The 12,726-nt window shown below is 38.8% G+C and overlaps 1 protein-coding gene across 4 annotated transcripts in view; it reads right to left on the bottom strand.

The window, feature by feature from the left end:
- Positions 1-12,726, bottom strand: part of LOC139954597 (calcium permeable stress-gated cation channel 1-like) — a 69,066-nt gene that overhangs the window by 31,713 nt on the left and 24,627 nt on the right. For all 4 annotated transcript variants that reach the window (XM_071954485.1, XM_071927945.1, XM_071927954.1 and 1 more), the window contains 11 exons: positions 11,890-12,007; positions 11,309-11,346; positions 10,787-10,978; positions 9,758-9,869; positions 8,551-8,624; positions 6,096-6,176; positions 5,461-5,584; positions 4,242-4,375; positions 2,186-2,305; positions 1,267-1,325; positions 156-253 (listed from right to left, as the gene is read on the bottom strand). In XM_071954485.1, coding sequence (XP_071810586.1) covers positions 156-253; positions 1,267-1,325; positions 2,186-2,305; positions 4,242-4,375; positions 5,461-5,584; positions 6,096-6,176; positions 8,551-8,624; positions 9,758-9,869; positions 10,787-10,978; positions 11,309-11,346; positions 11,890-12,007 — 1,150 coding nt within the window. The remainder of the gene's footprint in view (positions 1-155; positions 254-1,266; positions 1,326-2,185; positions 2,306-4,241; positions 4,376-5,460; positions 5,585-6,095; positions 6,177-8,550; positions 8,625-9,757; positions 9,870-10,786; positions 10,979-11,308; positions 11,347-11,889; positions 12,008-12,726) is intronic.

The following is a 12,726-nucleotide window of genomic DNA, read 5'->3' as shown; positions in this document are numbered from 1 at the left end:
AGGTAGTAACCCTGTTTCAGCCCCAGGAGTAGGTGGTAAAGTGCCTCTCGCGACAGTTGATTGGGTTGACAGCCGTCACATTGAAATGGCCGTCCACCCTTATTTTAGAAAAACCCAGTTTTGAATTGTGATGATCTTGAAGGAATTAGACTAACCTTGGCTTCCTTGACAGCATCTTCGATGTTTTTACTTCCAACTGGACTTGTCATGATGACAGATGGTGTCGTCAGGAAGAACAGGAGAATAAATAAGGCTGCAAAAGATAGGGGGATGGACAAAACAAAATGTTAAAACCCTCAAATGAAAACTTCATCTTAGTAAGTCTACTGACAAGCGAGTTGAGTGTACAGTAACAATGCCAGTAGGTAGTGCTGCAAGTCAAACACATGTCCCTTTGCACTTGTGCACACGATGTTATTGTGCAAATTGGTTCATTATTTTGGATTCCTTATTTACATCATGTTCCAGCCAACTGATATAATTTGAACATGTGCAATGCTAAGATCCTGTTTTGTGCCAGAGAGTTGAGACATGTCTTATGTCCTTTTACATGTAAGTGTTTGGAATTGTGCATCGAATGTAACTTTGCTTCTAGCAAAATAATCAAATGATTACTTCCATTTTAACCAGAAACACACAAAAGCTAAGCTGTAACAGTTTACCTTACAAGGTATCTAAAAAAATTAAATCTAAAACATTTACTGCTCATAGCTGAACATATTCACAAACAAAATGCAACAACTCTTTTGTGTTTTCTTATGGTGAGGTGAGGTGACCACCAGGGTCCCAATTTCACAGAGCTGCTTCATCAGAACATATTGCTTAACAAATTTCTGCTAAGCAACAATTAGCAGGATACCAGTCAAAGATACTACATATGAAATGGTATTTTAGCTGGTAACCTTGTTCTGGTAAGCACAATTTTGCTGCATTAGCTAGTTTTTGTGCTTAAGCAGCTCTATGAATTAGGCCCTGAATGTTGGAGGTTTGTGATTGATGATGATTGAATAATGTCTTCAAATAAGAATTTAATGAGAATAAAGTAAAGATAATACTGAGTAAACTTGCGGGTACACCATGTAATAATTCTCTTTTGAGGGAGTGTTGGCTCTGAAAAGAGACGGTTTGGTCTTGATGTTTCAAACAGGATACTCTGCTCGTCTTCAGCAGAAAAGGTTGTACCCGCAAGTTTACTATTATCCATAGTTTTTTCTTATCCTTCACACCACGCAAAGCTTCAAACAGCTTTAATGATTTCCCTCTCACCAATATTGACAAAGATGACACTGCCCCACCACAGCAATGGCCCAACAGACAGGTTCTCCCTATGTGAGATAATCAACAAAGTGAAAAAGAATGAATGCATAATGATAACATGACTATCTTACAAGATGGACAATTGTAGAGGGTGCATCGCCCTTTTTAGCAGGTCCATATATATGCCTCTGATTGATAGAATGAGTGTAATTTGGTAAAAAAACAACACACAAACCTTTTACCATGTACATCAGAAGCACGAGCATGCGACATATTGACTCGTCAACACTCCTACATCATTAATAGGTCTTACGCTTTTGTTTATCCTGGCCGTCTTAGAATGGATTGTTGTCCCTTCCTCTTCCTTCCTCCACATCCCGTACCTGTCCTGTCCCCTTTTGTCTAATCCCGCTCCTCTAGTTACCCTGTATTTAAGTTACCTTTTTTGAAGTCTTATTATCCTTGTTTTACTTGTATGTATTTGTTTTTGACACTGGCCGAATAAATAATAATAATAATAATAATAATAATAATAATAATTTGAGTAGGGTGCCCTCAGCTAGAGGTCAAAAGAAGGTAGCTCATTGGCACATCTTGTGCTCTGCATGTACATAGCCCTGTGTTTCCCATTGTTTCATCATTGTTTTACCTTTGAGATGGAGGGGGGGGGGGTTAGCATGTGAACCAATTTCACAAGATGAAAAACCAGTTAACAAACATGTTTAAAAAAATGTTTGTTACTACTTTGTTTGTGTGTTTCATCATTGACGCAAGAAGACTAAATCGAGGCAATTTAACTAAGGTGAAACTGAATTGTGATGCATGACATTCCTTGATGAAAGCACACTCCCGAAGTCTAAACAAATATTGTCAATGAAAAAAAAATTTTGTTCGGCAGACTTATAACTTCAACCATTAGGCAACATACCAGACAATGTCATCAGGTTTAGGAGCAAAGTCAACACTCCAGACTGTAGAGTGAAGCTGCTTGCTGACGCTAGACACGGTAGGGGGACCAGTCTTCAGGGTTGCATAGTCATTCACAATCCTTCGAATCAAAATCAATGTAAAGATTTTAATCAAGATATTTCACAACAGTTTGGAAGGGTTAAGTCATTGCCATCCTCTACTTTTCAGTGAACACATCATGCAACCAGTGTGTGTTCCAATAAGGTGGTTCTTTTTGTTGTGAAAAAAAAAAAAAAAATCAAAAAAAGGTTTATGTGTGTCAGAAATCTTGTGCTGTTTTCTAAATTGTTGTCAAATGTCAAGTAATAAACTACAAGGGAAACTGACTGTGTAAACTTAGGAATAAGCAAAGAAATTAGATTTACTTGATAGTTGAAAACAAAGTCACATCCCCTTAAAGCAAACCCTCTCGAAGCACTTTTTATGTTGTATCATAAACTTGGGTGTGATCCCTGGCTCTATGACAGTTACAGGTTGAATGGCTTCTGACTGGTCCCAAACAAAGATATTGACAAAATAGGGAGACCACCAACATTAGGGCTATATAGCTCAGTTGGTTGAGCACCAGCAGGTAATAAGGAGGTCACAGGTTCAAATCATGTTCTAGTCAATTATTCTTTGTTCAACCCAAAATTACACTATTTCAGACTAAAGTTAGTTGATTAAAGCCATTGGACCCTTTCGGTAAACAGTATTGTCCAAAGGCCCACACTTCGTGTATCACAACTTATATATTAAATAACAAGCCTGTGAAAATTTAGGCTCAATCGGTCATCAGAGTCGGGAGAAAATAACGGGGAAAACCCACCCTTGTGTTTACTATAAATCCGTAATTCTCGATGTCGAGAATTAACAATTGTTTTAATGTTTTCTCAAAAAAATAAAGCATTTCATGGAATAATATTTCAAGAGAAGTCTTTCACCATTACCTTCTTTAAACCCTGTAAGTTATTTGTAAATCTGTGAACTTGTATTTTTTTTCTGTTCCGAAAGTGTATAATGGCTTTAAAGAACCAGACTAGAATTTGAACCTGTGACCTCTCGATTAAAGGAACACGTTGCCTTGGATCGGACGAGTTGGTCAAAACAAAAGCGTTTGTAACCGTTTTGTATATAATGCATATGGTTGGAAAGATGTTTTAAAAGTAGAATACAATGATCCACACAAGTTTGCCTCGAAATTGAGTGGTTTTCCTTCTACTGTGTGAACTAACACGGTCGGCCATTTATGGGAGTCAAAATTTTGACCCCCATAAATGGCCGACGTGTTAGTCAACGAGGTAAAAGGAAAACCACGCAATTTCGAGGCATGTTTGTGTGGATCATTGTATTCTACTTTTACAACATCTTTCTACCCATATGCATTTTATAAAAAACGGTTTCAAGCGCTTTTCAAAGACCAACTCGACCGATCCAAGGCAACGTGTTCCTTTAACAGGTTCTTACACAGTACAGCCCTTTGATACACCCCGATACAAGGGGTGTACCAAAGGGCTCAGTATTTTTTCCTGCAAGGTATGTGAAGCTATGCTTTTGAAGTATGAGACATATTCCTTTATAGCACCATGTAATAGTTTACTAGGTGCCTTGGTGCAATAGACTGTATTGAATATGACGTCACCGATCAAATATCTGACCTACAAGATGGCATCTGTGCGCGTGTGCGTTTGGTGTGCGTTTGGTGTGCATGCATGTGCTGTAGAAATCAAACCGGGAATGTTGCATGCTGCGTGCTTCGATAATATACGCGTTTGGGCACGCATACGGTTTGCCCTACAAGATGGCGACTTTCATAGCAAAAAGGGTTTATTCAACACGGTCTATATGCAGCCGATTAGACCAAGAACGACTTGGCGAACCCCTTCTCTCTACGATAAGTGCACTGTCTTCTTTCAACTGCATTACACAACACTAGGGACCAATGGCTTTACGTCCCATCCAAAATAAATGTAGTTGGTACTCTTCACAGCACCTCTGTAGAAGTTTGTTTAAAAGCTATATATGATTAAAGTTACCTGCCAGCCATGACTTCATTCTGCACTGTGACAAATGCCATGCCAAGGTTACTCTGAAGAGCTCTACCCTTCTCGCTCATCACCTGCCTCGTCAACTCCTCCTCCAAACCGCTATAGTAATCAATAGCATCCACCTGAGATAAACACAAAGTATTCACACTTAAATTTATAATATAGATGGTGACTTCTGTTGGTGTGATGGGCCGAGCAGATTAGAGCACAGCTCTGGTGTTTCTGTTCAGCAGAGTGTGGGTTCGAGTCCTGGTCGTGACATTTGTGTCCCTGAGCAAGACACGCAACTATACTTGCTCTTATCCACCCAGCGACGCTCAAGGCGCTTTGAGACTCAGCATTTTCCTAAGGTATTGTGGAGCTTGAAGTATGAGACCTATTCCTTCACATAGCACCATGTAATGGTTTACAAGGTGCTGCGGCGTAATATGCAGCCAATAAAACCTGGAAACCAGGGCGAACCCCTTTTCTTTTTCAAAAAGTGCACTAGGTTCTTTTCCGTGCATTTCACAACACATGGAACCTACGGCTTAATTAATGTCCCATCCGAAGGACGCAGACATAATGGTTAAGTGTCTTGCTTTAATAAGGACACAGCTCTAAGGACATAGTCCGGTGCTCTTACCCGCTCAGCAATGACAAGCCAATGGCATGTCGTCTTTGAGAGGGCAAGGCCATTTTCATTTTGCAACTGGCGGTTCCGTTGGGAAATCTTTAAGGCCAGGAGCAGCGGGGAAAAAGGCCATAGCCTTCGTGGAATTCCAGGCCTGCTAGTACACTGGACTCAAGTTCCACAGACCCACTGAATCCTGGATTCAAGTTAACAAAATTAAATTTCACATGGTGCGATCCTCTTGAATGATCTTCTTCCAGCGTGTAACGGCATTAAGTACTAGGCCCAATTCTATAGCTGCTTAAGCAGAAAATACTGCTTTAAAGTTTCCGCTAAGCAATGATAAGCAGGATACCAGTCCCAGATGATACATGTTAAGTGGTAATTTGGCTGGTAACCTTATTCCGGTAAGCATAATGTTGCTGTCCTTAACTACTTGTTGGGCTTATACAAATCTATGAAGTTGTGCCCTGATTCTTGCAATATCAAACAGGGACAACAGTTTTCCCTTCAAGACTCAATTTGATCACATCTTCTTGATGAAACAGGAACAAAGTTGAATCTAACATGATAAAGGTCTTATTGGTAAGGTACCTTAGGTCCCCCACAGCAGTCACAGCAGCCAATCTGCCCGCATGTTCCCTCTCGTAGTCTGGGTCTCTCACCGGTCTTAGAGTAGATCCCCTCACAGTGGAGTCGATTCAGACGAGCATCCCGCCTGAAGGACAGCAAATGAATACCTTAAATGTCAACTGAAGGCTTTTCTAGAAATCTCTGCGGTTTTCAACTCTTGTGATCACACACTTAACAATAACTTCTCGGGTAGAAACAAATCCTCAGGGTTTTTGGAACTTAGGGCAAGCTCAGTGGTGTATTGGCATATATTGATTGATGCTGATATGAAATAAATGTATCTGAAAGGAAATGAAATGAAAATCTGCCCTAGAATGGCAACTGGCATGGGTTTAAATCCCAACTGTGTAAAATGCCTGTGGCACTGCAGTTGTTGATAACGTGTACAATTTTGAGAAAAGATTCCCTCCTAAGGTATTTGATTTAAAACAGAGGGGTTTTAAAAATCTCAATTTGAGAAACAGTTCGTGCATGACATGTTTCTCAAATGTTCTGTTCCGATAACAGGTTATTCTTCCTTCATGGACGTAACATTCCACAAATAAAAATAAACTGAGTCTTTATCAATTGTATCTGATTCACTTGAAATCACATACCTTTGTGTATCTAGCTTCTTGAGCTTGGCGATATCATACGCAAACTGTACATCGGTTACCATCACATCTGGATAGGCCTCCCTGTAAAGAAAGAGAAAGTGAAATGAGCGTCATTGGATTCTGGAAATCTAAGCCACTAGAATTTAGTCTATATGTATTCCTGTAAAAGGCTACCTATAATCGGAGACTAACTTAATGTTTTTTTATTTAGGATTTGCCTCTTCAGAAAATATAATACACCTCAATCTATAAATATTGATAATTACATTAACAAGTTAAATAAATCTTAATTTCGCATTGTTTCTTTGTCCTTAGGCTGATGTGTTTGAAGTACTGTCAGTACTTTCCTGAGTTCTTAAATAGTTGTGGTACTGAGACTGCCAAATCAAAGGACTTGCACTGACTCTAGCTTAGTGGTCTAGTAAAGACATTTGTTCTAACAGTGCAAAGGTCGTGGGTTTGAATCCCTTCAGAGTGATTTGCCTGTGGATTAGTTAACCGAGCTCAGTAAAGTACTGATTGAACAGTGGTTAATACACATTGTATAAGGCTAAAAAACAAACTATACAACAGCAAAAATAACACTTTTACAGGAACACGTTGCCTTGGATCGGTCGAGTTGGTATATAAAAAGCATTTTGTAACCGTTTTTTATAAAATGCATATGGTGAGAAAGATGTTTTAAAAGTAGAATACAATGATCCACACAAACATGCCTCGAAATTGCACGGTTGTCCTTTTACATCGTCGACAAACACAGTCGGCCATTTATGGGAGTCAAATTTTTGACTCCCATAAATGGCTGATCGTGTTAGTTTGCAAAGTGAAAGGAAAACCACGCAATTTCGAGGCAAATTTGTGTGGATCATTGTATTCTACTTTTAAAACATCTTTCTAACCATATGCATTTTATAAAAAACGGTTACAAAATGCTTTTTATATACCAACTCGTCCGATCCAAGGCAACGTGTTCCTTTAAGCTCTTAAAAGAGCTGTAGCAATTCCAATGTGATGACTGTCGGTTATATTTATTTTGTTTTCATCTTCTATTTTCCATTAATGAATAGTTAAGATCTGGCTTCATATTGGTCCTTGAAACAAAAGTAGGATTACTCTAGTAAGTACATGTACAAGGGCTGACCTGTACATGTACGCATGGTGTAGGTTTTAAGTATACTTTTCAGGCTCTTTTATCACAATTATCTGGGTTTTTTAAGAGCAAACAAAATCAGACTAAAGTAGGAAGAAAATCATGCCTATTATATAAAGAGAATAAAATGTTTTTTTTTTTTTTTGAATGAGCAATGATTGAAGTCTCAGACCTGTGGACTGTCTCTAATCCCAACCAGGGCCCAATTTCATAGAGCTGCTTAGCACAAACATTTGCTTAGCATGAAATGTCTACCAGCCAAATTTCCTATTGTTGCATATTGCTTGTTACATGTATTCAGCTGTTGTTTGCTTATCCTGAAAATCACATGGAAATTTGGTTGGTAATCCTGTTTTTATCAAGGCAAAACATTTCATGCTAAGCAAATTTGTGTGCTTAGCAGCTCTATGAAATTGGGCCCTGCTCTTCAAACCTAACAACATCAGTCTTTGCATTGCAACAAAAATCAATTCAGATTACCCCCAACAAGAGTACAGGGAACCTGAGTTGAAATATTTAGCAGGCAGTAATACGTCTCCCTAATGCCCACTCAATCTTAATTCCTCTTTTTATGCAGACCAAAGTTCCCCCCGAAGGGGGTAATACTTCTACAGTTCCTTGCACCTGCTCAATGCAAGGATCTTTGTACTTGCAGGTGCATGGTGAGATAACAGCAAAATAACAACACAGTTAAAATAAGATGTACCGGTACATTACAGTATATATATCTATCCAAACAAAAAGTTATTAATCAAATTCTGTAACAAGGATGAGAGACAAAATGATTTGTGTCATGAAAATTTTGCACAAAATAACACATAGATTAGTGACAAATGTTTATAATGTAAACCATTATATAGTACAAGTTAAAGGGTCATAGATTGGTTTTTGTCATCGTAATGCTTAGTTATAGGCAACAATTATAAAGAACTATGTAATAAAAGTCTTGTGTGAAATGCTGAGAAAAGCAAAAAAGCTGTAACAGAATTTTCACAAGAACGTCAAATCATCCCTTTTTAAAGAGGTGCCAGAGGGTACTAACTCTCAACAATCTGAAATACAGTTCATGCTTTAATTGTTTTTCAGTTTCAAATGTTTTTGGGGTGAAATTTTTTCCGGACTGTATTACTTTGAGGGGAATCCTTCCTCAAAATAGTATAATGTCAACAGCTGCAGTGCTTCTCACCAAATAAATAACTTGGAATGGAGTATTTACCAAGCTATAACCGTACCTTTACTCAAATTCAAGAGCATGTAAGAAAACCAAGAATGGGAATTGTTTATGCTGGTAGCTCTTATACTTACTGGAAATGTTGCTTAATAAGGGAAGCATCTGTCCTTTCTAGTGGTATGCCACTCACAAAGAGAGTTTGTGATACCTAAATAATAAGGAAACAGATATAAAGTGAAGATTTATCAGGAGAAATGACAATTCAAAATAGTCAACTATTTTCTCCAATGCCTACTGCAAGTAAAAACAAAAATAGGCACTTACGGAAACAGAAAATCCCTGCATAACTTTAGCATACTTCATGGGTAAGACAGGAATGTCATTTAGTAGCACTCTGTTTGCTCACACTTCATGTGCAGACATTTTGCGCTCACACTGAAAGTGAATAATAATGACTGCAGGTGCAAGAGCCTGCAGTTAGCAGGGCCATGAAATACGGCCTGCTTAATTCAATGGTTTACCACAAGTGATTTTTTTTATACTTCATAAATTAACCATTTCACATAATGTCAACACCAGTTCAATGTCAAAACGTTCCCCTCCATCAAGTTTTGTTATAAGTGCTCTTACATACTATGTGGATACATTAAATGGAAAGTAGGTCAGTGATTATTTTGTGGAGGTTCATACCAGGTTTACAATGAGAGCTTTTTGGGGACACTAGAGGGCAGCAGACTTACCAGGTAAATCCATCGTTCTCAGAATTGCACCCATGCTCAGAACTAGGTAAAACATTTAAATTTAACTGGCAAGTCTGCTGCGGCCGATTTAACGAAACGCTAGGATTAATCCTATCTGGAGTTAGGACGAGTTACCCGTCCTAACTTAGGAAGAGTTCAATGCGTCCTACGTCTTTCAGATAGAGAACTTAAAACATCCTAAGTACTAAGATTAATCCTAAGTTAGGACGAGTGTGGTGAAATCGACGGCTGCTACCTAGTTTAACTAAATCTCCCATTTAAATAATTAACAGTGAGTTATTGGGGTCTCTGTAACACATTTTTATTTTGTGGAGAGTACCTTTTATTGACTTTGCCAGAGTGAAGAGTTATAATAAATAAAAAAATTAATAACAAAAATAAATGCAAAAAAATAGTTAATGGCCTGCCTTGTTTTTAAAAAGCCTTTGAGAAAGACACTGCTAAGGTTGAAATGTCAGGCCATAAACTATTTTTTGCATTTAAACCCTCTAGTTAAACCCGCATTTAAATCCTGGCTAGTTGTTTGCAACAGCTAATTCTTTTTTTCTCAAGAAAAATAAATAAAAAAGTTTCTACTCACATTATCATTCTCCTCCCTGTACGGTAGATGTGTTGAGAAATGCCTCATCATTCCAACAGTGATGAGGAAAAACAGCATACAGAAGATGGTGTGAACCCATAGCTTGTCTGAACTACAGAGACAAAAGAAGACAACAGTGGATTAGACACAAGGCCCTTGCAATTCAGCAACCTTCTTAAAGAAAACAGATTGATTGCACAAAAGCGTCATCGACCGCCATTTAGTTGATGATGAACAATAAAAAAGTGCGGGTGTGTATGCACTGCACACAACTCTTGGCCAATGATAAAAAGGAGTAAACAGGAACTTGGGTCGGAGTAGTGGGGTGGGAGTAGTTGGGGTGGGGTGGGAGGGACTGCACCCTTTCCGCCCTCTAAAAAAAAATACCCAAAACACCCTTATGTACACACTGACATGCCATGTTGAAAACCTACTGTTCAAAAAACTAGTTCTTACTTCTTCAAAGCCAATTGGACACTTTCGGTAAACAGTATTGTCCAAAGGCCCACACTTCCTGTATCACAACTTATATATAAAATAACAACCTGTGAAAATTTAGGCTCAATTGGTCATCGGAGTCGGGAGAAAATAACGGGAAAACCCACCCTTGTTGTCCGGACGTTTCGCCGAGTCATGACATGTGTTTTTTGTTGTTGCTGTTCTGAAAGTGTATAATGGCTTTAAGAATAATAATCATATGCAGTTTGTCTCATTGTTCATTCCTTCTTGGACTGATTATCAGGGGCCAATTTCATAGAGCTGCTTAAGCAAAAAAATTGCTTAAGCACGAAAATAGCTCGCTTATTTTTCACATGTTACTGGCCAAAATGTCATGACATATACATTGCTTATGACTAGTATTTAGCTGTTGTTTACTTAGCATAACAATTGAGTGGAGTCTTGGCTGGTAATCTGATTTTACTCAGCAATGAATTTTTTGCTTAAGCAAAAATTTTTGCTTAAGCAGCTCTATGAAATTGGGCCCAGATTTAAAACAGCTGATGAGTCACATGATCATAATCTACTCACTTTGTTGGTATATTACTAACAGTTGTCCGACCGAAATTCTCAGGTCCGAGTTCCTGACTCCCGCTATAGTTGACTGGTAGTATGACACCAATAGACAACACACATAGAATAATAGTCAGCAAAATCAGGTATCGCTGGAACTGAAGGTATTGCACCGCATCAACGCCCGACTTCAGTCTGATGTCCTCATCCCTGTAAGATAAAAGTGGTGTGGTAGCTGAGAACAATCTTCTCTAGTTTTTGAGGCATTGCATGGCGAGTTATCAATGTATATTTAGTTTACGGTAACATTAGTGTACATGTATATTCACTTTGCTGTGTAGATTTTGTTCTTTTGGAACTATAGGTCTTGCTTAGTGTTACCGGACACCGAATAAACATTCTACATCAATCAAAATGAACCTAAATTAGCAAATTTTTCGAAGGATTGACCGTTTAAAAAACTCTGAATGAATACTAAGCAATACTCTTGAAACACTATTATTGTATGCCAAGTGTTTGGCTGAGATCATTTTAACTTACTTGATTTTAATCATTGCTGGAAGCCAATCGAAGAATGTCTGCAGGGAAATAGAGAGATATCTTAGCTTCAATCAACACAATTTGAACTCGGAGTGTACATGTATTCAGGAAAGCTCCTATGAAGAATGCGTAGGTAATAATAATAAAATAGTGGCTTCTTATGAAGCGCGCATATCAGTCACTCAGTGACTCTCAAAGCGCTTTAATATGCAGTATTTTTCTGCAAGGTATGTGGGACTGTGTTTGAATTATGAGATTTGCTCCTTTTACATAGCACCATGCAATGGTTTACAATGTGCTGTGGCGCAATATGCTGCCAATCAAACCACGACCACCAGGACGAACCCCTACTCTTTTTGATAAGTGCACTGGGTTCTTTTATGAGCGTTACACGACACACTGGGCCATTGGCTTTACGTCCCATTTGAAGGACGAAGCAATGGTTAAGTGTCTTGCTTAAGGACACAAGTGTCACGACTAGGCCTCGAACCCACACTCTGCTGATCAGAAACACAAGAGTTTGACACGTAGTAAGAGTCAGGAATGACAGAAAAGGATGGGGGTAGGGAGGGAGATGTTACCGGTGCTTTGTTGTGAGGCAGCTCCTCAGTCTGTGTCGTTACTGCAGGGCCATCTGCATTGACAGACGGCTTGTCCTGTTTGGTCTTGCTGTGATCGCCGTAAAACATACTCGTCCATCTGGTAGGAGAAAATTAATCAGACAGACAGACCGACAAGTTATACTCATGATCCAGCCGTTTTCTGAAACTATAAGCCGTCATCCACAAATGAAAGCCCAATCTTTAAATATGGTCATTATCACTTACCAGAAAATAACAAACTTGTGGATGTTTACTGATGTGTTTCCTAGTTATTATCAATTATTTTTAAATCAGGATAAAAATGCATTCATCTGAAAAAATACCCAGTGGTTATGAGACATCATAGGGGAGGTTGATCGGGTTGAGGTAGTGGTATCTTTCCTTGCCTTTCACCTCTAGGACCCCAGTTCAAACCACGCCGAGGGCACTATGTGGATGTCTCCAGTCCCTACCTGACTGCGTGGGGTTTCCCTGGAATAATTCCCAGGGGTTTCCCTCCCACATCTAGAACTGAGACTTCAAACCTTGTCTTCTCACCATGGGGTTCTTGGCTAGTACAGTGTTTAATTTGCTTTTCTCAAAGTCATTGACTTCACAACCAGAATAAATGAAATGAAATGAAAGAGTAAGGTTGCTGCAAACGTTTTGTCCCATCCAATCTCCCCAATCCGTGTAAGAGTATTGATTCCCTTGAAGGCCACTGCAATGGTTTGTGAGGAACTCACAGCAACAATTAAAAGATCCGAGGCTGTTTTGGGGAAAACTAACGTGGATTCTGGTTTGTGGTACACTATAATTTTAGTGTTCTTACAACAA

The sequence above is a fragment of the Asterias amurensis genome, chromosome 1, assembly GCF_032118995.1.
Source record: "Asterias amurensis chromosome 1, ASM3211899v1".
NCBI classification, from domain to species: domain Eukaryota; kingdom Metazoa; phylum Echinodermata; class Asteroidea; order Forcipulatida; family Asteriidae; genus Asterias; species Asterias amurensis.
The sequence above is the reverse complement of the archived record's forward strand: the minus strand, read 5'-3'. Positions and strand labels throughout refer to the sequence as shown.